Source organism: Vulpes vulpes, chromosome 2 (genome assembly GCF_048418805.1).
Source record: "Vulpes vulpes isolate BD-2025 chromosome 2, VulVul3, whole genome shotgun sequence".
Lineage (NCBI taxonomy): Eukaryota > Metazoa > Chordata > Mammalia > Carnivora > Canidae > Vulpes > Vulpes vulpes.
Window position 1 is genome coordinate 926,221 of NC_132781.1, and position 23,229 is coordinate 949,449.

At 67.2% G+C, this 23,229-nt stretch overlaps 1 protein-coding gene across 4 annotated transcripts; it reads right to left on the minus strand.

Moving 5' to 3' along the window:
* Positions 1 to 161: 161 nt before the first annotated feature.
* ASPSCR1 (ASPSCR1 tether for SLC2A4, UBX domain containing) lies at positions 162 to 22,965 on the minus strand. 4 transcript variants are annotated; one of them, XM_072745734.1, is made up of 17 exons: positions 22,785 to 22,956; positions 21,978 to 22,033; positions 20,382 to 20,496; positions 18,896 to 18,996; positions 12,558 to 12,615; positions 11,694 to 11,767; positions 11,119 to 11,536; positions 5,543 to 5,682; positions 5,222 to 5,303; positions 4,747 to 4,813; positions 4,001 to 4,063; positions 3,534 to 3,586; positions 1,191 to 1,318; positions 853 to 904; positions 585 to 654; positions 332 to 507; positions 162 to 254 (listed from the first exon to the last, which is right to left on the minus strand). In XM_072745734.1, exons 1-16 carry the CDS (start codon positions 22,884 to 22,886, stop codon positions 341 to 343), a joined length of 1,746 nt encoding a protein of 581 aa, XP_072601835.1. In that variant the 5' UTR covers positions 22,887 to 22,956; the 3' UTR covers positions 162 to 254; positions 332 to 340. The 4 variants fall into 4 exon arrangements, with proteins under 4 accessions (XP_072601835.1, XP_072601844.1, XP_072601841.1 ...); XM_072745743.1 differs by lacking the exon at positions 22,785 to 22,956 and adding an exon at positions 22,282 to 22,643; XM_072745740.1 differs by lacking the exon at positions 1,191 to 1,318 and having other exon boundaries at positions 22,785 to 22,965.
* Between the last annotated feature and the right edge of the window lie 264 nt (positions 22,966 to 23,229).

A 23,229-nucleotide genomic window follows, 5' to 3' on the forward strand; every position in this document is an offset into this window, starting at 1 on the left:
AGGGGTGATTCCTGGGGTCAGTTAGGTAAAGTCACGGCTCGCAGTAAGACCCCTGTGCCTTTAGACCTGGGCCGACACGTGCAGGCCAGCAGCAGGACTCACGGGCCCAGGGGACAGCAGGGCCCTTTGCTGTAGAAAGGACGACAGTGGGGGGGCCGGGCCAGCAGCTCACACCTTTATTCCTGCTGGGGGGGGGGGGGGGTCCTGTGGCGGCAGATGGTGCGTCCAGGCTGGCGGCCCTCACCTCTTGCCGGCTGCAACGGGAACACCAGGATGACCACGGGGCCCTGGGTCAGCGGCCCCTTCCCTCCGCCGCGCCCTGCTACGGTACCTGGCAGCTTCAGCCACTTGGGCACCTTGCCCAGGTCCCTTCTGACCGGCTGGGCCGACCCAGGGCTGGGTTCAGGGAGCCGCACTGCCTCCGCCTCAGCCGCTGGCTCCAAGTCAAGGGGTGCAGGGTCAGGGGCCGGCATTGGGGGTGGGGTCCCAGCAACCCTGGACATGCACCTGTGGACAGAAGGCCGGGGTGCAGGACGGCCGACGCGCCATGGCAGGGGCTCCCCCTCCACAGTGCAGGCACTCACCTGGCCACCAGCACGTCAGCCGCAGACGGGGAGACTGTGTGTTCCAGCAGCCTCGGCGCCAGGAAAAGGCCTGTGGACACCCAGCCCACCGTCAGGCCACAGCTGCTGGGCCCTGGGAGGGGAGCGGCCCGGGCGGGGGGGCTGTCTGGGCACAGACCTCCCTCCCACATGTCCACACATCCCTTATTCCGGGGCATACAACAAGCCAGGATGCTCGGGACCTGGGGCTGGCCAGCTGCGCTGGGCAAGGGAAGGGACCCCCACTCACCTGTCGGTTCCTCAGCTCCAAGATGCACGAGGGCAGCAGGGAAGAGATTCGCCTGTGGGAGAAAAGGAGGCAGCTCAGGGCACCAGGTGGGGACCAGGGAACAGGTGGGGGGGCTGCAGCCCACGTTTGTGGTGGCCTCTTGCAGGCTGCATGTGCAGCTACGTGCACTCCCCAGGACCAGGGCTCCGCTGAGAGAGGGGCCACTGCCCAGCTCGGCTCTACTAGCTCCCCCACCCACCAGCCCCGGTGCAAGCTGGGGGCACGGTGAGACCCAGGGGTCCCTGCAGGAGCCCCTGAGCACTGGGTCCTAGTGCGAGCACTCTGGCATTTCTACTGACCTCTTCTCCCAACGGCCTGGCTCCCTGGGGAACCTGCCTGGAAGCTCTCCCGCCCCGCAGAGACTGCAAGGGGCCGACAGGGCAGGGACAAAGATGGACACAGAGACCGGGGCAGGGGGGCGGGACGTCTGGGGAGCAAAAAGGGGAGGTGTTCCTCAAAGAACAGCCCACAGGGGTCTGCGGCAGTGGGGGGCACGCAGACCTGCTCACAGCGGGGACCCTCGCCGACCACGAGAGTCCTGCGCAGGGAGGGGCCACCCAGGTCAGCCAGACCCCAAACGCCCACACCAGAGTTCCAGTCCCCCGACGTGGCTCTGGGCAGAGACCTGGTAGGGAGCACTAGGACCAGGGAGGGCGCTGCACCGGGAACCCCACACCCTCTCCTGGGTCTCCTCCCTCGGGGGGAGCAGGCAGGGCTCCTGCTCAGGTGTGGGTCAGGGTGGGACTCGGGGCCCCTCACGGCCCGGGATGGGGGGATGGGGGCGCGCAGACCCAGCAGGGGCTAAGTGGAGGTGCAGCATCAGGACTGCAGGCAGGGGGCCCCAGAGTCCACCGGGCCTGCCTCGGCACCTGAGGAGGCGCTCAGTGGAGGCCGGGGCAGATCCGAAAAGCCCTCGCACCATCCTGACACAGGCCATCAAAGCCTCCTGCGGGGCGTGCAGGGTCCTGGAGGCACCAGAAGATGGGGAGCAGGATGGGGACACAGGGATGGTGCTGCCCCAACCCCCGGGAGCCCCGGCTTGGCCGACCCTCCGGGCACCACGGCCCCTCTTGGCGCTGCGTGTATGAGAATGTTCCGGTTCGTGGGACTTTGCCCACACCCGCCTGGCAGGGCGGTCTGGGGGCTGCAGGGCCTCAAGCCTCAGAGGCGTGCTGCAGGGCCCTTGAACCCAGCCCCCCACCAGCGGTCCACCCTCGCCCGCTGGATCTGTGGGGCTCCAACCAGGTGAGGGGTGAGTGGACAGCGCAGGCGGCCACGACCTCCAGGAAGGAGCGCTACCCCTCCGCTCGGGCACACGCCGGACCCTCCCTGCGGAGCGGGCGGGGGTCCCCTGGGCCCAGGACAGCACCGGCACTTGAGCCCACGTGATGGGCACCAGGGGCGCCCGCGCCCACCAACTGCACCCCCTCATCCCCCCTCACCCTTGGCCCGGGCCCCACCTTCGCCAGCACGCACCCACCCCAGCCCGACGCTCCCTGGGCTGAGCGCGGCCCCCGGCGGGCAGCCTCCCGGGCAGCCGGCGGCCAGAGCACGGCCCTGCCAGGGACATGAAAGCGGCGGCTTCCGCGCCCACGCCCACGCCCGCGCACCCACACGGGGCGGAAGGCTTCCTTCCCCGGGCGCTGCCAGCGCTCTGATCGCGGCGGGCGGGGCGGCCACCCCGCGCCGAGGCCCCGCGGCTCCGGCTCAGCTGACGGATGAAAGGAGACAGCTGCTGGCGGCGGGGCAGTGTCACCGGGAAGCCGGTCCCCCCACCCCACCCCGGGCATCTCCTAACTTCAATGTTTATCAACAGGCTGCCCGGGAGGGAGGGAGGGAGGGAGGAAGAGGCCCAGCGCCCCTGGGGCTCCCGGGCCCTGCCCCCGCCGCCCTGGCCTCTTTCCTTTGCTAAACTCCCAGTCCCTGTGGGCCTTGCTCCGTGTCCCCCCCAGCGGGGCAGCCGCAGGCAGCACCCAGCCCCCTGCCCCAGCTCAGACCTCGCGGCCTGCCAGCCACTTAACGAGGGCGGCCTCTGTTACTAATTAAAATATCTGAAAAGACTTTGAAGAGGAAACCATTAGGCCGCAGGGCTGGGGAGGCCCCAGGCTACCCTCCGGGGCAGAGGAACAGGACATTCCTCCTCCTCTGGAAGGCAGGCCCGCAGGGCAGGGCAGGGCGCCCCAACCCTGCTCCCCCCTCACCTGCAGGAGCTGGGGGGCCACAGGGAGCGGCAGCGGAAGCAGACCCAGCTCTTGGGGAGCGCACATTCCCCGCAGAGGCCTCGGGGTGCAGGGGAAGCGGCAGGGGAGCAGGCCAGCAGCCGCCCCCGCAGCCGAGGCCACCCCTCAGGGGCCCGCAGCCAGCCAGCCGCCACCTGCAGGTGACGCCTCTGCCCTTCATCTTCGGGGCCCCCACAGCCCTGCCTGCTTGGCCAGTCACCCAGACCCCAGGGCGGCCAGCCGGGCAGGCCCCACCCTGCAGGGGCAGGAACTGGAGGCTGGGAAGCCGCAGAGGTGCTCCCCCCATACCCCTTCTCCGAGGCATCAGATCCTCCCGTAGAGCTGCCAGGGTGCTCCTCCTCCAGAGCCAGCGGCCGCACCTGCACCCCCAACCCCCTGCCCCCCCCCGCCCCAGGGCAGTACCTGAAAGAGGGTCAGCGTGTGGTCATCCAGGACAGTCTTGGGAGGAGTGATGACTGCAAAGAGACAGCTGTCTGGGCCACGGAGCACCTTGCCCCCCACCCCAGCTCACGGCCCCCTGCCCACCTCTGCCGCTATGAGAGCCCTGGCGGGGGGCTTAGGGGCTGCGAGGGGGCCCCGGCCTCACACGGTTCTCCGCGCAGCCCAGACACCCGGGAGAGGGAAGGCAGGCTGGAAGCAGAGGGTGCAGGGGCACTGGGGGGGCATGAACCAAGCTCCCCTCCCGAGCCCCTGATCATCTGCCTCGCCCTCTGCTACCAGTGAGGCTCACACGGTTGGGCAGGCTCCCGGCAGGACCAATAGCCCCACAGCGTCATTTCTAGGGCAAGGCTGCTTCGAGCCCCAGTTGGGAGGGGTCAGGGGTCACCAAAGGCCACCCGCAGGTGTCCAGGGGGCCCAGGAGAACTCACACAGGTAGAAGGGCAGCTCAGGATTCCCCAGGTGGCTCCTCACAAAGTCCCGCAAGTCCCCCACTGGAGAAGTACAGGGAAGGCAGAGAGGCTCCATGGGATAGGCACAGGCCCCGAACTCAGACCTGGGTCCCACACTGCAGACCCCCCAAGACCTGTGGCCAGGGGCCACCCCAGGCAGCTGGGCACCCCCACCCTCAAGCCAAATTGAGGCCCAGGGGGAGGAACCCAAGCGAGTTTGTCCCAGAGTCCCGAGGTGCTCGGCCTGCCGGGGCATCCCTCTCCTCACCTCTGCCCACCACCCAATCCTGAGCTCCGCCCTGGAGAGGCCGCAGCAGCACCCCAGGGACCTCAGGGCCCACCTACTGCTCTCATGGCCTGGGGACAGGTCGCCAAGGACCCCACTCAGGACTGGCAGCACAGGCACATTCCTTCTAGGTGAGCTGCAGCCCCAAGCCAGAGACACCTCCTGGGGGGGCTGGGCCCACCCCTGCTCTGGGTTCTCCTGTTTCATCTGAACAGGGGGACACAGGGGTGCTCGGCACCAGGCCAGCCCCCAGCCCCGTGCCCACACCTCCAACACTGCAAGCTCAAGGCCTGCCCCACATGGGCAGCAGCAACTGGTAACACCCACGTCCCCCAAAGGCCAGGCAGCCACAGTCCCTCGCCCTGGAAGAAAGAAGCCCAGCCCAGAGGGGCTCAGAGGGCCCCCCGCCCACCCCGGACGCCCAGGCAGGGCCGCTTACCAGTCTCGTTAGGGCGGAAGAAGCCCTGCAGGATGTAGCGGTCAGGGAACAGGACCCTCAGGACCACCTGCGCCAGAACAAGGCAACGTCAGCAGAACAGCCAGCCCCGTCCGGCTGGGCCCTAGACCCTGGACGCCCAGGAGCCGCACCCAGGGCTGGGGCAGCAGAAGGGCCTGCGACCGCCTGGGCCCGGGCGACTGGCACGCTCCCGGCCAGGGCTGCAGCCTCGGCTCGCCGCACACGAGGGCCCTTCAGGCAACCACCATGCACGTTTGCGAAAACATGTAAGTGTCTGCTTTCCACACAAAACGAGGCTGACTGGCCATGACCCACGGCTGGGCAGGCCCCGTGAGGCCTCGTGTGAAGCGTGACCAGGCCGGCGGCCCCGGGGCTGCGTTTGCTGCCGGCAGGGCCCGTGTCTGCGGCAGAAGCCCAGGAGGCCGCGGCCCAGATGCGTCCCCAGCCGCGCTCCTACCTTGGGGTACCGCTCCAGCTTCTCCCGCATCTGAGCCTCTCTGAAAGCCTTGGTCACTAAGGGCGCTTCTTCCAGGCGCTTCCTGCAGGGGTGTGGGTGGGGGCGTGAGGTCTGGGGTCTCCCTGGCCAGGCCGAGTGGCAGAGGGAGAGAGAATCTTAAGTAGGCTCCATGCCCAGTGAGGAGCCCACACGGGCTCCGTGGGCTGCTCCCCCTCGGGGCCAGATGGGACCGGGGACACCCTGCCTGAACCCCTGCACCCTCAGACCTGCTATGGGGGCCGTGGGACCAGGGCAGCACCGATGGGGCCGGGGCGCACCCACCGCTCACTCTTGAGCTGGGCCAATCGTCTTCTCACATCATCCACGGTCACTTCAAAGAACTTGTCCGGCAGCTCCGCGGGCCAAGCCTGGAGCAGCTCTTCCAGGTCTGGGTGGCACACCACGGGGTCCCGATCCACTGGCTGGGTGGGCAGAGGGCTCGGCTGACACGGGACCCCAGGGCCCGGCTCCTGCCTGTGGGGCTGGTGCGCCCAGGCCTCACGGCTGGGGTGGCCACACGGACCCCAGGGCCTGATGCTCACTGGCCACCCCGTCCGCCGCGGCCAGGCTCCGCAGGCACCCTCGCAGTGGGGGGGCCTGGGGAGTGACAGTGCGGCAGGGCCGGCCGTCCCCACAGCTCCCAGCTCGCTCCCTGTCTTGACAAGAGACCCTGATATCAGGCTCCCCCAAAGAGAGCAAACTTGGGGAGCAGAATCCTGGTCGGGGCCACATCGGGGATCCCAGGAGGGCAGGGGAACCGACAGCCCCCAAATTACAGGTCTGGCAAAAACCTGCCAGCCACTGGCCCCACGGCCCGGCTGCCCCCACCTCCCCTCCGTAGGGGAGTAGCCCAGCCCACCCTCACACCCCGGGGGACACAGGAAGTGACAGCATCGCTCCTAATTGGCAGCGACAACGAAGGAAACAGGAGGCAGGGCGTGCTTGGCTCGAGGCGCCTCCGGGGGTAAGCGCCCCTGTGAGTCTCCCGAGCGTGGGGGTGGGTCACCTCTCGGCGCCAAGGCTGCCGTGGGGCCGAGTCTGCCGAGGTGTGCAGGTCCCGCCGGGAGGCCGCCACGTCCTCTCCGGAGCAGGCGAGGGCCCGGCAGGCTCTGGAGGGCGGGCCACCCTGGGGACGAGCCCCGGCTGCCCCGCACACCCGCTGTGCCCGCACGGCCGACTCCGCAGCCGCACCCCGGGCCGTGGCCGTCCACCCCGGGCCGGCGCGTGCCCGGCTGCCCAGGCAGGGAGGCGGGCTCCCATCAGGAGGCCCTCGGACCTGGGCCACGGAGGGCCGGCTGAGCCGGGGCAGCAGGGCCCGTCGGGGGCTGGCCAAGGCCCCTGGGGGCTGCCCTTCGAAGCCACAGGATCCTGCGCTACTGCGGGCGTCTACACCAGAGCTTTTTATAACAAGATGCCAGGCGCCAGGCTGCCCCCCACAGCCGCGGCGCCTGCATTCCAGAAGGGCCAAGGGCTGGCCTGGGCGCCCGGGGCGGGCTGCGGGGGGGGCGAGGGCAGGACGCGGGTGCGCCCGAGCCGGGAACCGCCGTGTACACGTGTGCCAGGACCCGGGCACTCAGGCACGAAGCCCGCAGGCTGCCGGGCACCTCCGCGGCCTCTCCCGGGGCGGACCCAGCGCACACTTGCCCGCAGAACCGACGACCCGGCAGCACGGCGTCCGCGGTGCCCAACACACCTGCCGGGCGAAGCCAGTCCCAGGGAGCCCTGCCCACTGGGTCCTCGCGGTCCTCCTGGGCGCAGCCCGTGGTGCCCGCGCCCCAGGCCCCTTCCAGGACGGGGGACCCCGGGGACACCCGCCCCCCGCGCCACATTGCTCAGGGGCCACGACTCTCGGTCAGAAAACAAAACCGACCAGACCCTTCCTGGTTTGGGATCTGCCCTGCTTCCTTCTCTCCTCCCGCACCTCACGCCCTCCTGTCCGTCCCCCGGGAGCCGGGATGCCGGGCAAGAGCAGCCGGCAGAGCGTGGGGCCAGACCTCCCGCCGTCGGGGCCCAGGCAGGCCCTGCCCCGGGAGGCCACACGGAGGCCCGAGCTAGTGCCGGACGCCGGAGAAAGCAGCACAGCCCCACTCGGCCTTCCCCGGGACGGCATGTCCCCCGCAGAGGACGGGGCTGTGGCCAGGGGGAGCTGGGCCGAGCCCTGGCCCTGCTCACGCGCGACCCTGAGCCAGCAAGCCCCCCCAGCGGTCACGCCGCAGGCTCCCATCCTACGCGGATTCCCGGAGAGCTTTCTGGGCGGAGAGCACACGGCTCCAGCATGACACCCTCAGGAAGAGGAGCACATGTGGTGGCCACCGTGAGGGACAGTTCTGGCAGGACGGAGGACACGTGGGCACAGAGCAGGACAGCTCGACGGCTGTAACGCTGCCTGCAAGGTGGGTAACGCTGGCCAGGGGCCCAGGGGGGCGCAGGAGAGGCCAGGAGCGCGTCTGCGGGGGGCCCGAGCTGCAGAGGCTGGGCAGGCCCGCAGCCACCGAGCACCCGCTGGGGCCGGCCTGCCGGAGGCGCCCTCCTTCACCAGGACGGCCCGGGGCCTTGCCCACCCTTGGCCCCATGCCAGGCTCGGGGCGACTGAGGGCAAAGGTCAGCACCCCACGTGGAGGGCCGGGCGGGCCGGGCGCTGGGCCCACACCCTCTGGCAGCGGCCTTGCGAGTGGCCGAGCGTCCACTGGGCACACGGGTCCCCTCCTGTCGGAAGTGGCCTCACCGCTGCTGAGAGTTCATTTTCTTGACAGTAATTTTCCGGGACGTGATGACACACAGAGAAAAAATGTAAAAACGATTTGGGGGTGACCTCAACCCCAGATTTTCCAGCTTTCCTGTGAGGGCCCTTGTTTTTCTCCCCCAGTCCCAGCCCAGACTGTCCTCTGACAATGGTCTCTGGTCAGAGGGAATGTGAAGCGTTTCCCCTTGAGGCTTGGAGCTTAAATGAATCAGTACGCGAGGGCCGCGGGCCAAACCTCCCGAGTTACTCACAGAGCCGGCGCCCTAAGCCCGCCGCCGCCGGAGCCAGAGGGCGAGGCCAGCCCGGGCCCAGGGGGGCTGCCAAGGGGGCCGCGCAGGACACCTCACCCCGGCCCGCGGCCCCTCCCGAGCGGAGGGAACAGCATAACCGGGCAGCCGAGCACCAGCAGTGAATCTCAGGCTCCCACGTATCGGTGGCGTGACCACACGTGTGTCACCGTGGAGGGGATGCCAGGCGTGGCGTGGGGCCTCCTTGTGCACAGGCCGGGCCGCTGCCCCGAGGACCCCGGGGAGGCCACACAGCGCGAGCTCCGCAGCCACAGAGCAGAGGCCCCCACCCGGTGGGAACAGTCCCAGGGGGGCCCTCCACCTACACGGGCCTCCTGGCCCTGCCCGGCCAGCCCTGGGGGCCGGGCCACCCTGCGTGCCCACTGTCCACCGTGCTGTGCGCACTGGGCGTCTCTCCCCCACACTCAGCTGCAGCAGAGGCGGCTGGAGGGCACCTGCCGCACCACGTGGCCAGGACCTTCGGAGACACGACCTCTCTGCCTCTGCGGCATCCCTGCTAAGGCCACGGCTGCGCCTCCTGGGACAGCTGGGCCCTGGGCGGCTGCTGGAGCCTGAGGGCTGCCACAAACAGTGGCCGCGTGGGACAAGGGCAAGTTCCAACCATGCCCTGGGCCCACACATGGGGCACAGTGGGGCGTGCTCGCAGGAGGGTGCTAGGGGGGTGCCCGGGCCAAGAGGTGGGAGCAGAGGGCACCGCTCGAGGTCTGCTCTGACCCTCAGGCCCTGGCCGGGCTCCTCCAGCCCCACGTGCTCTAAACCTGCCCACAAACCAGGGAGCAGGGACGGCCAGCGGCCAGGCTGACACCTGCCCCGAGACGGAGGTCGACGGCACCAAGGACGGCCCAGGTCGGTGTCTGAGGGAGGAGACCCAGTGCTGCTGGGTGAGGGGAGGGCAGGGGAGACTGCCGCCAGCTGCCCGCCCTGCCCAGGGCACCGGGGCCTTTGATCAGAGCCCCCCATACCGGCTGGGGGGTGGGGGGCGCCTGCTGGGATCGCGGCCCAGCCGCACACAGGGCTGCGGGGCGGCCTCCTGGGCCGGCAGAAGGACTTCAAAGGACAGGCCAGGGGCCGCCGGGCAGCCCCAGCCTCTCCCCGCGCCCGGCTCTGATGGCCAGTAAAACTACCTTCTAATAATTAATGTTTTGACATCAAAGGCAAGAGCCGCCCGGGTCTGTAAACCATCCCAGTTCTCAGCCGAGGACCTGCCTATATTTTATCCTGTCTCTTCTGACTCTTTATTTAAATCCAAAACCACACACAGGCAAAACATTAATGGAAAACTTGGAAACTCTTTTTGATTACCAAAGTGCACCTTTGAAGTTCCCCCAAAAGTTCCGTTTTGTTCCCTTCTCCCCCCACCCCCCCGGGGCTGAAAAGGGACACAAAGCAGACACCATGTGGCCGGCCAGCCCTCTGGGTGTGGGGCTGTTAGTGACAGGAGGCACGAGGCAGGCGGGCGGGCAGGCGGGGGACGCTCCACAATCAACCAGCTGCTGGGGCGCCCAGATCAAAGGCACCCGCTGCTGGCGGCCAGGCGGCCCCTCCCCGGGACTCCTCCCGCCCGGGGGCCCCAGGTTCACAGCCTGGGGATGCACAGGGGCCAGAGAGGAGCCCCCTCCGGGAGGGCACCAGGCCAGACCCCCCAGGTGCCCGCGGGGCCGTCTGCAGCTTCCCAGGACACCTAGAGAGCCAGGGCCTGCTCGGGGCCAGGGGGTGCCCCGGCCCACCAGCCGCAGGCCACGGCGGGGAGAAGACAGCCAGCCCTGGCCCTAGGGTCCAGCCCTCAAACCCAAGGACTCCCAGAAGAGCAGGCCCAGGCGGAGCCAGCCCCTCGGGATGGGCTCACCCCAACCACACACGTGTGCTTTCAGCCACGGATGCCCGGCCCAGGTCACAAAGACCACGAACATGGGGACTGCGTATTAGTTTCTGAGACAGCCCAAACGTCAGCTGAGGGTCCAGGGCACGCCCACCGGCTCCCCAGGATGGCGGCCAGGGGACTCAGGACTGGCTGCGGCCCTTCCCTATGCCCCCCCATCCACTCGGCAAGGACACAGTGAGGGTGGCTCACCCGCAGAGCAGGAGCAAGTCCCAGCCGTCTGCCCCTGAAAGGACGCAGGCTCTGCCCCCGCTCTCCACCCCAGGGGCACAGGCACCCCTGACCCTCCACCCCCAGATGTGTGACCTGGAAGTAAAGAGGAGGACCCCCAGAAGGGACTGGATGCACGTGGGTGGCTTCAGCGACGCCCACACACTGGTTTACCCGAGCTACTGGCGCCAAAGCCTGAACTACAGCCTCAACTCCAACAGAGAGGCTGCGGGAGGACCCATGTCACCCAAACTGGGTCACTCCCTGGAATGCAAGGATGGTGCAAGGCAGGAACCTACCCAAATCCTCACACGTGAACAAACTAAAGGAGAAAGTGGGCCTGCCCCCGCACCCACTAGGCAGCAGCAGGAGACGGCCAACGAGCACAGGGACCCCGGCTAGGGGTCAAGCAACACCAGGGCGGCCTTTGGGTCCAACAGCTGGCGCGGGCACAAGGGTGGAGGGCCACGGCTCCCAGGCACCGCCTGCGCCAGGAGTGCCCGGCTCTCCGCCAGGACGCCAGGACACCGCCCACAGGGCACGCATTTTGGTCAAAACCCACCGTGCTGTGCATCTAGAATGTGCCTCGGGGAAGTTAACACGAAACAGCAGCACACAAACCACTCCCCAGAGAAGACGAACACGCACCCATCGACCCCGCCGCGCCCCCAGGCTCAGTGGCCAGGAGGGAGGACCCCCCCCACAGCCTGCTTCGTACCGGCTCTGGCTCTGGCGGGGGCTCCTGGCCCGGCCGCGACTTCTTGGGCTTGGAGGGGCCTCCGGGGCTGGAGAAGGACTTAGGCAACTTGGCTGAAGGCGACACCACAGACTTGGCGGACCCGGAGGGGCCCCCCAGGCGCTGTCCCCCTCCTGAGAAGGGAACAAAGGGGGCGGGGGCGGGGGCGGGCTCCTTCGAGGTCGGCTTGGCTTGAGCATCCACACGGCCGGCCCCCGAGGCAGCTGCTTCATCCTGATGGCTCACGTCACCCTGGCTGAGCCCCGCTGCATCCAGCGGGAGCAGGGGGCTGCCGGCGGCCTGGTCAGCGGACAGGGAAGGGGTCGGGCTTCCTGGGGTTTTGCTCCGAGAGACCCCAGGGTCCTGCCCGCCAGCCGAGCTGCATCGCTTCATGGAGAACCTGAGGCGCAGACCCAGGAAGCGAGTGAGACCCCCCGGCGCCCGGCCCACCCGACCCCGGCACCCTGAGGGCCCGGCAGGAGCAGCCGTCAGCCAAGTGGGGGGGTGCGTTCCCTCAGACCCGGTCCCCCCCCCCGTGTGGACTGCAGGGCCCCCACCTGATGATGGCGCTGCCCCCGGTGAGGCCCAGGGACTGGAGCGTCGTGGCCTGCAAGGCGGCTCTGCCGGTCACCTGAGAGGATGGAACAGGACACGCAGCTGAGCCCACTGGCCGCCCCCAGCGAGGGCACTGCAGGCTGGGTCCCCCGGCCCGAGCACGGGCACCACTGGCCCCACGGGGGTCCCCGGCCACCCCCGGCCCTGCCTCCCGCGCCCCACCTGCACCCCAGCATCTGTCGGCTGGTCCGCAGCTGCCTCCCCCACGGCGCCCCGTCCCACCAGGTCCCTCCCACTGACGGCCCCGGGGACCTGCCCCTCACAGCCCTGTCCTGGGGCACCTCCAGCACGACAAATAGGTGGGCACGGCCTGTCCACACCGGGACACCTCCCAGGGCCCCTTGGGGACAGGGGCCACCCAGGGCCAGGGAAGGGCACTTGGCCAGACTCAAAACAAAAAGCCCCTGTGAGCCAGGGGACCAAGTGCCAAGAGGGTCCCCGTCACGGGCGGGCGGGTGAGGACAGGCAGGGCCGCGGTGCCGGGCTACGCCTGCACCGTGCTGCCCTCGGTTTTGAAAAGATCAAAACACGGAGCAAAGCAAATATTTATTAAAATGAAACCACTTTTGTGACTCTCAGGCTTTGAGAGACGCTGGGAAAACAAACAGGGCGTCGAGGAGGTTTGGGGAGCAGCCCGGGCGGCCCGTGGTTAGCGCCAACCGAGCCGGCGCTCTGCTTTTTTCCATGAAACACATCACGCTTTCAGAGGCCGCTGCTTTGAAGGCGGGCCTGAGAGTGAATTTTCCAGATTGGAAAGCGGGGCCGGGCCGCGTGGTGACTCGGGCCAGGCGGGGGGGGGCACCTACCTCGTCCCTCATGTACACACAGACCGGGCTGGCCTCGCTCGGCTGCTCCAGGCGCTCCCTGCGGGGGAAGGACACCTCACAGGCCGCCGCCGCCGCCCTCAGACGGCTCCGCGGGGGGCGGGGGGGGGGGTGCAGGACGGCGGGCCCGGGCGGGGCGGCGGCCAACGGCTGGCAGGGAGCCACCTGCCATGGGGCCCTGGGCTCCCAGACAAGCCTCGGGCCACCGTCCACGCCGGGGTCCACGGGAAGGAGCCCCGCAGCCCCCGAGCTGTGCTCCCGTGGGAAGCCGTCCCAGAGAGCCCCAGGCCGGGAGGGCAGACACCCTGTCCCCCTGGGGGCTGTGGCCTCGGTCCTCGCCCCAGCCGCGTGGAGGGCAGCAGGGGCCCCCTGACCTCGGGCCGTGACGTGGAGACCGGGCTCACAGAGGGCCCTCCGCAGCCCCGCGAACCACTGTCACCAAGAGGTGAAAGTACAGGCCGTGGAGGGGCGCGGGGTCGGCACGCGGGGCAGGACGCACGCCCTAGCCACTGTCACACGGGCCGGGCACCGAGGCGACACGGGGGCACGCAGACCAGAAACACCACGGACGCTCCACATAAACACGTCTCCATCATCCGGACCCAGTGTCCCCTCAACATGTCCTCCAGGTTGCCCAGGGCCACACCACTTGCCCTCTTCTCCACACATCGCCTGCACCAGACCAGACATCCTCTCCCCTGGTCCACGCACCCCATGGGAGGGAAGGGCCCCGGGCAGCGCAGCTGGACAGCTGAGGGACGGCAGGCGTGCAGGTGCGCACAAGACACACACGCTCCATGCACACCCGTGCAGCACCTGACGCCGACCCCTGCTCCACCGCCCTGTGCTGACACTGGAGGCTACGGGACGCAGGCCGAGTCCAGGCCTCGGAACCCTGAACTGCTGCTGGCAAAGCGGCGGGAAGCTCACTGCGAGCGCCCACTCGAGACCACACCTGGAGCGGCCTATCTGGTCATCCTCCCCCTGGAAGGGCGAACCAAGGGGTGGGGCCCACCCGGGCTGGAGGCTGCTGCCCATGTACACGCGGCTGGGACAGGAAAACCCGGCAGCAGGGTCCCCGGCTGCCCACGGACACTCAAAATGCACGGCTGCCGGGGCCCGACCTCGAGACCCCCGGGTCTTTCTCTTTACTCCCAGGTTTTGTTTTTGCGCCTGCCCAGAGCTGAGACCCCCAACCCGGAGCCAGAACTAGACCGTGGAGGATGGAAGGCCCAGCCCCCGCCCCGCCCCCGCCCCAGCCCGGCCAGTCCTTTTGCTCCCAACATCCCCACAGGAAAGTGGGAGGCCCCTCAGTGAACAGCACCCCCGTGGGGCTCACCCTGTCCCCTCCGTACACCTACGCGGACAATGGAGCTGCACCCCAGAGCCGGCTGCCAGCCTCAACCTGAGCAATACATGGGGCTGGCCGTGACCTCGTGTGTACCGCCCCAGCCTCAGGAAAAGAGGACCCCAAACTCCTAGAGTGACGCCCCTGGCCAGACCCACACGCTCTTCTTACTGAACATAACACAGAAGACGTGTGGAAAAATCTCTCAAGGAAGATGCGTCCGGCAAACAGGACCCCAGATCCAAGGACCAGGAGACAGGGGTTCCAGGACCAGCGGGACTCAGAGGGCCTGCCGACACCCACCACGTCCAGGGGGTCCCCTCTGCTCTCGGCACCTCTGGCCAGGCCTGCGTTCTCCAAGCCCCTTCCTCTGGGCACCTGATGCCCCGGTGGGGCTCACAAATCACAACCCCATGAGAGCACAACAGTGCCCGGGAAGGCCTGCTCGCCGCTGTGCCCTCCAGGCCTCTGGACATCAAACGCCAGCCCGGCTTTGATGTGCGGCTCCTCCAGAGGGATCAGATTCCCGGGCGGATCTGAGGGAGAGGCCTGTAAACACGCCAGGGGGGGCGGCCGCAATGGCTTCCAGACCTTCCTGGCCAATGAGCAGGGCTCTCCCTCCAAGAACAGTGGACCCGGACGTTCCAGGGTATCGGCCGCTGCCCCCTCAACAGAGACTCACTGAAGTCCCCAGACTCGCGGGGGAGCAGGGCCACGGGCCTCCTGAGGACGAGCCCTGTGCCCGGGCTGCTCCCACGCCGCACCAGGCAGAGCCGCTGGGCCTCGTGCAGGCCTTCCGTGGGCGCCGCCCGCCCCCAGACGTGGCCTCAGTCCCGCAGGAGGACGCTCGCTCCTCTGAGGTCAGCAAACCTGCTCCTTGGTCGGGGCCGAGGCCAGTGGGGATGGCCGGGCAGGGCAGAGGTGCTGCCGCTGGTGGCCGTGCAGACGTCCTCACTCACCACAATCGTGCTGTCCCCACAGGCGTGAGACGTCGTCGCCCGGGCCAGCTCCTGGCGGGGCACCGTGCTGGGGGCGAGCCAGGCATCTGGAGACCCTCCTATTTACCTCACCTATTCGGGCCTGAGCGAGACGGGCCGGACACAGGCGCTGCCAACACAAGCCACTGCGTTCCCCGCGCCAGAGCTCAACGGGCAGGGCCCAACCCAGACCAGCAGAGCCAGGACTTCAAGCTCAGCGGCCACAAGGAGCCCCCCACCCCGGGCAGGGCCACATCCCCAAGGTCCAGGCGACTCGGCCCCGGACACAGAGATGGGGTCAGGGCTGGAGACAGCCACAGTCCCCTCCTCCTGGGCGGTTCAGTCCTCAGCGTGACTGTGGCTGGTCCCGGAGCTCACCCGCAGCCCCTCTGCAGCCCGCGGCGCCCCAGGGTCGCACAGCTCTGAGCGAGACCCGCAGACAGTCTGCCCTGCGCAGGGACACGGAAGCCCTGTGTGTCCCACCAGGGAGACGACGGCGCTGAGACGGGGCGGGCTGGGCCACAGGGCCGGGGGGAGCAGAGCGGCGGGGGCACTGGGGCAGCAGCCCGGAGCCCCTCCCCAGTGCCCCCCCACCGTCCCTGGCAGCTCCCGGCCTCGGGCTCCGAGCACGCATGCGGCTGCGGCCACAGGGGCCCGTCCAAGCGGGAGACGCGCCGGATTTCAAAGCCCTCCACCCGACAAAGGACTACAAACATCTCGTTTCCCTACTAATCACGTGTTCAAAGCATCACGCTGGGGACACCCTGCGTCAAGCCGATCATGATCCTAAAATTAATCGCACCTGCTCTGACTGGTGTTTTGATGTGGCTGCCGACTCCCCTCCGCGGCCCACACGTGCGGCCCACGTGGCCCGGCCGGTGGCCAGGGAGCAGGGCCAGGCGGGGAGCAGGGCAGGGCCGCCCCCGACCAACAGCAGGCCCAGGACGCTGCGCTCCCCTCCGCCCCCCCCAACCTGAGTGAGAAAGGGCAGCCCCCGCTCACCCCACCCCACGCACACTCAGGACTCCAGAGCTGCCGAGTGGGCACCCGCCATGCCCGCCACACGAGGGGCTGTGGGGGCCACGCCCACATGGACCCCACGGTGTCCCCACGGTGGCCGCCCCACCAGCTCATCAGGGGCCGTGACCCGGGGCTGAAGATGCCACCCACCCTCCCGCTCGTGAATCCTGTTGCGCGGCCCGTGGACGCCCGTGGAGCAAAGGCTGGGCACAGGGCCTTTGAGGAACTCCGCGCGGGGCCTACGTGCCAGCCCCGCACCCTCCCCCTGGAGCGCACGGTCAGCGGGCACTGGGGGCCGGACCGACGGACGGCGGCCCACTCCCGCTCTCCCCGCGGCAGCTAGCGGAGCAGCACCCCAACTGCCTGGAGCTGGGAGGCAGCTCCCAGCCGTGGCCAGGGTGCTGGGAGGAAACTTCTAGACAGCTGGCGGATGCTCACAGGCCACACGTAGAGGATGGAAACTGCTCAGTGCACAACGAGGGAGCCCGCACCCACGCACATTCGTGGGCGCCCCGCTGCTGAGTAAAGCGCCGAGGGGCCCGGCTCCTGCTGGTGTGAGCCAGTTTCCCCCAAGAGCGGTCCCTCCTCTGGTCCTGCAGCGCCCCTCCCAAGGGGCCGTCCACCGTGTCCTCACCTGCTTCGTGCCCGACTGACCAAGGACCAGGTTCAGTGTCGCCACGGGAGAGACTCGCCACTCGGATGCTGATTTCTCAGGGGTTTGTTTCCAACACTGATCCTTCTGTTTTTATTTGTACCTACTGCTGCCTCCTCCGGAGGGAGCGTCCTCACAGCGAGGTGGCCCGGCTCCCTGCCACTCTGCTCCCCCAGGCGGGACTCCTGGCCTGCACCCACGTCCAGCTCCTTCTGGGGAGACCCTGCCTGCCCTTCGGTGGAGCGGTCTCAGCAGCTTCCTGAGAGCATGGGCAAGGGGTAAAGGTGTGACCCACCCCCCACAGCCAGGAGTGGCTCTGTTCCATCCTTACCTTCCACTGATACTTTGACAAATAGATAATTCTAGAATAAACACTTTTCCTACAGTTTTTGAAGGCCCTAGTCAGCCAGATTCCCGGTGGGACCTGGGGCCCACGTCTGTCCCTGTCCTGTCCTGACACTCGGCCTCCTGGCTGTGTCCCCAGCTCCCATGCACTCGGTCCCAAGCCTCAGCCGGAACAGCCGGGACCCGCACCCTCAGCTCCGAGGAGGGCACTGCCGGGCCTCGCACGCCCTGCTGCCACCCCGAGGTGCCCGGGCTACCAGCCGAGCCGCCCAGCCCAGCTGACACTCCACGTGAGCGGGATGGCGGGTCCTCAGACCCGGGAGCTCTGGCGCCACAGCCCAGCCTGGGGCCTCTCGACCCACGGCCGGGCTGCCCAGTCCCCGTGGCTGCCATCTCCCGGCCACTCCCACAGGAGCCAGCCCCCCACCCCAGCTGCAAGTGCTCTGGGGGCCACTGCTGGGGGCTCCACCCACATAATCCCCGTTCAGGAAACAGCGCTCACAGCCTCAACCAGGCAGGCACCCGGAGCTGCACACAGTGGGGGAGCGAGACCCCCTCCCCTCCTGCTCTTTGCCCAGCCATCGCCCACCTGCCCGCGACCTGGTGCAGCTGCATGGGTCGAGCTCTAACTTTACAAAATCCTTCGGTGTTGGCTTCGGTGCCTTTTGGGAGGGGGAAGCATGAAGCGCTGCACTCCCTGGTCCTTGCTTCTGTGGCGGGGCCCAGAGGCTCCCCCCCACATCCTGGGCAGCTGCTCCCAAGACCTCCCGTGACCCAGAAAATGCTGCCCTCCCTCCCTGTGACATCTGCTCATCCGCTCCGCGCCATGCGGCGAGCTCCAGGAGGCCCTGGCTGCCCGCTGCAGCCCACCTGGCCCGAGCACTCCGGACGAAGGAGAGAAGACCGACAGACGCAGCAGCAAAAGGCAGACGCCCACAGCCCCTGAGCGCTGAGGAGCCCCGAGCAACTCCAGGTGTCCCGTCCTTCTTCCAAAAATCAGAATAGAAGCCTGGCCTCACCCAGCTGATGGGAGGCCCTGGTCAGACAACAGGTGCCACCACTGCTGATGGCCACCGAGGTGGGGGCCACCAAGTCCTCCCCAGAGCGCCCACGGAGGGAGCGGAGGGAGTAGAGGCAGCCCTGGCTGCCAGGGCCCAGGCGCAGGCGAGCAGAAGGGAGCCAGCTGGTCAGGGCACAGCAGCCCCCGCAGCCACGTCACCAGTAGGACCAGCACAGCAGGAACGGGAAGAGAACTCCGGGCAGGGGGGAGAAGTCGGCTGCTGGGACGGGGGCGGGTGGGCAGTGGGCCCCGCCATCCAGCCACTGTGGGCTGTCCTATGGCGGGGCCCTGCCACCCGGAGGGCCCTACCCAGAGTCCCCTCTCCCACAAGCATGCCACCCTCACATCGCCCTGGGGAGGCCCAGAGGCAGCGGGCAGCAAGCCCAGGGCCACACAGCGACCACCACACCCTCCCGTGGGCGCTTCCAGGCCAAAGCAGAAGACCAAAGAGTGAAGCGCTACCATCACCATTGCGACACGTTCAGAAATGAGATTCAAACCGTTAATTATCGGACGGAACCTGGCGTGTGTCAAACTCCATTACGACTTTCTTTTCAAACGTGGCCATACCACGATAAGGAAGTCTACGTCCGAAGCCCTGGTCCGCTGAGGAGCCCAGAGGCCCCTGTGCCCCTCACTGCTCACCAAGCCCCTCATGACGACAGAGGACAGCTTCACCCTCCAGGAGGACAAGGCCCCGCTGTCATGACAGAAAACGCAGTAAAAAGGATGAGCTGCTGGCAGCCAGCACCTGCCGGGGGCAGCCAACGGCCGGCAGCCTCCTCAGCTCAAAGCAGGCCTCTTACCAGGATCACAGAGCCCAAAAGGCACGGGCTCCGACCACAGCAGCCCTCGGCGTTGTGGCTCTGGGCCGGCCGCACTGACCCACGGTCCTCACCAGAACTTGCCAACACCCACCTGGTCTGTGCAAAGTGGTTGAGAAGCTCCCAGAGCGTCTGGCCCGAACAGAAGGTGTCTTGCAACCGAGAGCCATCATCCAGCTGCAGAGCGATGCGGACCTGAGGGAGGCAGATGCAGGAAACCAAGTCAGGGAGAAAAGGAGCTGCCCTGCGCTGCGCAGGGCCGGAGTCTCAGGGCACAGGTAGGTGAGAGAGCGCTGGCCCTCGGGGCTCCCGGGACCTCCTGGGAAGCTGGCTCCGGAGGTGAGCGCTGCCTCCCGAACACTGCTGATGGCCACCGAGGCGGGGGCCGCAAGCGTCTGTCTGTCCCTGTGTTGTAAGCTGCTGTATCTGGGGTTCACCTGTCGTGTGGGCAGAGATCAGGAACGTGCTACGTCTCCTGAGCTTCCTTCACAGACGAGCACACTGCTTCTGCAGCTCCACAGTTAACAACTACGGCCCTAAGTAAGGACACCTATGACCCAAAAGAACTTCCTTCCTGGTCCTTCCGCCAAATGACAGACACACGAGGGCACGTGTGCACAGAGCTCGAGGCCAGCATGTGTCCGACACCCACGTGCACCTCACTGGGCACGTGGGCTGGTTCTGCGGCCTGGCATGCTGCGCTCTGGCCGAGACACCGTGTCAAGTGCACATCTGCACTGAATCCCAGTAACAAGAGAGGAATGATGTGTGTGCAAGAGAATCTCCCCCCGCAGCCTCTAGGAACCCCCAAGGGAAGTCAGGGTTCCTTCTGAATGAAAGTTTGAGAACCACAATCATAACAAAAAGAGGAGTGCTGGGCCAGTCCCCGCTGCCTGATTCCTGGTGAGCCCCGGAGAGGTGTCGTCCTCAGGACCGAGCTTCCTTATCTCTCTACGGGGATAGAGACCCCCTTCCCTAAGGTGTCTGCAGGACCCAGAGAGACACACAGAAGTGAGCAACCAGCACTGCAGTCCTTCCCACCCACACAACCGTGGGGTCGTCCGCTCCATCTCTAGAACCTACAAGTTACTGAGTTGGTGGACAGCTGCAGGCCTTGGTCAAAGACATGGGCTGTGGTCCAGGTGAGGCCTGTGAAGTCTAGGGTGAGGCCTGAGCCCCTGGGCCACATGTCCTCCTCCCAACAACACTAGGCTGCGCTCGACATCCCACAGGACTCTGCAGGTTCCCATTGCTCAGCGAGTCTACGACCAGAGTCATGAGGCTGGGCAAGTGCTGCTGACAGACGCAGCACAAGTAACCTTCCAACTCCCCCCAACGATAAATTTGGAGGGAAGACTCAGAAGGTTCCTTTCCAATCCACAGCTGCCCCTGGAAAGCGGTGCAGGTGTGAGGACACGGGTCTGGCCTGGCACATCCCTCCATTTACCCTCACGCTCCTCCGACCACTGCAACAGACCATCTCATCTGCTCAGCATGCTGAGGCCTCCCGTGGTCCAAACAGCTTGAGTCAAAGAGCCAGAAGAAGCAGTCCTGCCGGCCCCTCCCTGAGAGCCACCTACCATGTTCTCGGGCCCCTCGCGGCTCCGGGAGACAGGCACCATCTCCAGCTTGGCATTATTGGGCAGATTGGCAAACCTCCACTGGAGAGACAGGTCGAGCACATTCCTCTGAAACCTGCAAAGCAAGCCACAGCTCATGGGCTCCCCTGCAGATCCTGACACAGCCCAGCTAGGAGCAGGGTATTAGCCGAGCGATGTCTGTGTTCATGCAGCAACTCCCCCAGCCAATGCCCCCAAGGCTGCAGGAAGAGAGGGGCAGCCTGCAAGCTCGCAGAGGCACAGCGGGTCCCTGTCTGCAGTGGATCTTCCAATGGAAAGAGAAAGTGGGCATGGACTCAGCGTTGACCAAATGAGCAAAGAACAAGAGGGAGAAACCAGAAACAGGTCATCCTCTGAGGCAGGAAAGGAGCTGCCCGCCCAGGCGTAAACCAGCAACAGGTCCGAGTACAGACTCAGAAAATAAAGACACATCCAAGGGGCGGCTGAGGGGCGTGTACCTAACTCTGCTCTAGAAAGTTCTAACCTGCTTCTGGGAGGTTGGGGGGAACAGAAAAAGCATGAGGCTCTGTAACAGCAACCCGGGGACAGGCAGCATGGAGCACGGCCCTGAGTTCTCAGGGGCAGCAGGGCCCAAGAAAGCAGGCTCCCCCACCAGGGGCTCCTCTTGTCCCCGATGTGAAGACGGCTGTACCACTAAGACACACTGCTAAGGTGAACTGCTCCTCAGGTGGCACAGAAACCCACACCTACCGTGGCAGGGTTCTGACCCTTCTGCTGTTGTAGACCACCTAAGAATCTGCTGAAAGCCCTCCCCCTCTTTTTTTTTTTCTAAAGATTTATTTATTTTTATTTATGATAGAGAGAGAGAGAGAGAGAGAGGGGCAGAGACACAGGAGGAGGGAGAAGCAGGCTCCATGTCGGGAGCCCGATGCGGGACTCAATCCTGGAACTCCAGGATTGTGCCCTAGGCCAAAGGCAGGCGCCAAACCACTCAGCCACCCAGGAATTCCCCAATCCCTCCCCCTCTTTAGAGAGATACCCAGAGACCCATGCATGCGAGCCCAGGGCCGTGAGACGGCCAGGCCCCACCCACACACTGTGTAGGTTTTTCCCTGTTTCTGCATGACCACTTCCTCTTGCCCTCAGAGCCCCCACAGGAACTTATACAACCAAATGTACAAATACCATCTGCAGAAACCCCTAAAAAGACACATCCACAGCCTGGGAATGGAACCTAACTTGGAAATTAGGACTTTGCAGATATAATTAAGTTAAGGATCCTGAGATTACGGCATCCTGGGATTTCAATTCCAATTGACCATTAGGACCATCCTGGCCCTAATTCCAATGACAAGTGTCTTATAGGAGACAGAAGAGGAAAAAACAACAGAGGGAGGCGGCCTCGAGAGGATGAGATAGAGGCTCAGTGCAGCCACCAGAAGCTGGAAGAGATAGAGACTCCTATCTCTCCTAGAGTCTTGGAGGGAGTGTGGCCCTGCCACACCTCGACCTGGGGTTTCCGTGAGACAACACACTTGTCGGTTTAAGCCCCCAGGCCAGGGAGAGGTGGACGGACTTGGATCCTAGCAAACTCACTTCAGATCGTATTCGCTGGGGTTGAAGTCCTGCCGCCGGCATGTGTCCTCCAGAACCTAGGAGTCAGACGACAGGACGGTGAGCCACTGTGTCCTGGCCTGGTGGCTGGGTTGGCAGGCAGAGTCCACCTCTTGGTGAACTAACTGGCTTTGCCAGACCAGGCCTAGTACAAGCCACACAATGGACTGTCCCCCAGATCCACACCCTCCGCTGCAACTCCCAGGCTCTCGGCCTGTCCTCGCTGGGGCCGCCGTGCCCCCCGGTGCCTGCAGGACAGCCCACGGCCACAGACCTCCCAACACACCTTTGGGACCCTGTCCCCACGCACGGGGAGCGCTGTCTGCAGTGCCTCCCCGTCCTCTCCACGGGCCGCCACCGCCCCACCCTGGGGGCTGCTCCCGGGACGCAGCAGCCCCGGGACCGCGGGGCCCAGAAGTTTCTTTAATGCAACAGCTGCCCCGGGAAAGTGCAGCGAGTGACTCAGCAAATAGTATTCAGGCGCCAAGGCCGAACGCGCAGTGGACCCCGGGCGGGCACACAGCTCGGGGCTCGGCAGCGGACTCGACGGGGTGCACGGAGGCGCGGCCCCGACCCCCGCCGGCGCGACCCCAGCCCCGCAGGGACCCGCGGAGCCCGGGGGCCGGGAGCCCGGCACGGAAAGGGGCGGGCCCGCCGCGCCACGAGGCCGTTCATTGGCCGCCGCAGGCCCCGCCCCCGCAGGCCCCGCCCCCGCGGCCCTCGGGAGCCAACCGCAGGCGCGCCCCCCGCCCCCCGCCCCCCCGCCGCCCCCCGCCGCCGCCCCCGCACCTGCAGCAGCACGGTGCTCGGCGTCACCTTCACCGTGTGGCGCCGCCCGTTCGGGGCCAGCACCGACACCGCGGAGCCCCCGCCGCCACCCGGGGCCGCCATCTTCCGCTCACGTGACCCGCCGCCGCCGGCCCGGCGTCAAACCACTTTCTCGCTAACAGCCGGGACGCAGAGCCACGCGGGGGCGGGGCGGGGCCTGAGGGGCGGGGCGCGCGGGGGCTTCCGGGCCCGCCCCCGGCCTGGCCCCGCCCCCAGGCCTGGCCCCGCCCCCAGGCCTGGCCCCGCCCCGCCCCGACGCGTTCGCGGAGCCCCTGAGCACTCGCCGCGCGCGGGGTCGCCCGCGGACCCCCCACCCAGCGCCGCGCGCCACCCGCCCCGCCGGCCTGGGCCCCACTTGCCCCTCGCCCCCGGCTCCAGCGCCCGCCCACTGTCCCCGGCCCCTGGG

Bases quoted from the DNA above. Each gene is read 5' to 3' on its own strand.
- ASPSCR1 (XM_072745734.1), bottom strand. From the start codon at position 22,886: ATGGCGGCCCCGGGTGGCGGCGGGGGCTCCGCGGTGTCGGTGCTGGCC. The intron at 11,537-11,693 runs GTGGGGGCCCTG...TCTGCGCCTCAG, and splicing joins GGGGGCAGCGCCATCATCAG to GTTCTCCATGAAGCGATGCA. The intron at 5,304-5,542 runs GTGGGTGCGCCC...ACACCCCTGCAG, and splicing joins GCCCAGCTCAAGAGTGAGCG to GAAGCGCCTGGAAGAAGCGC.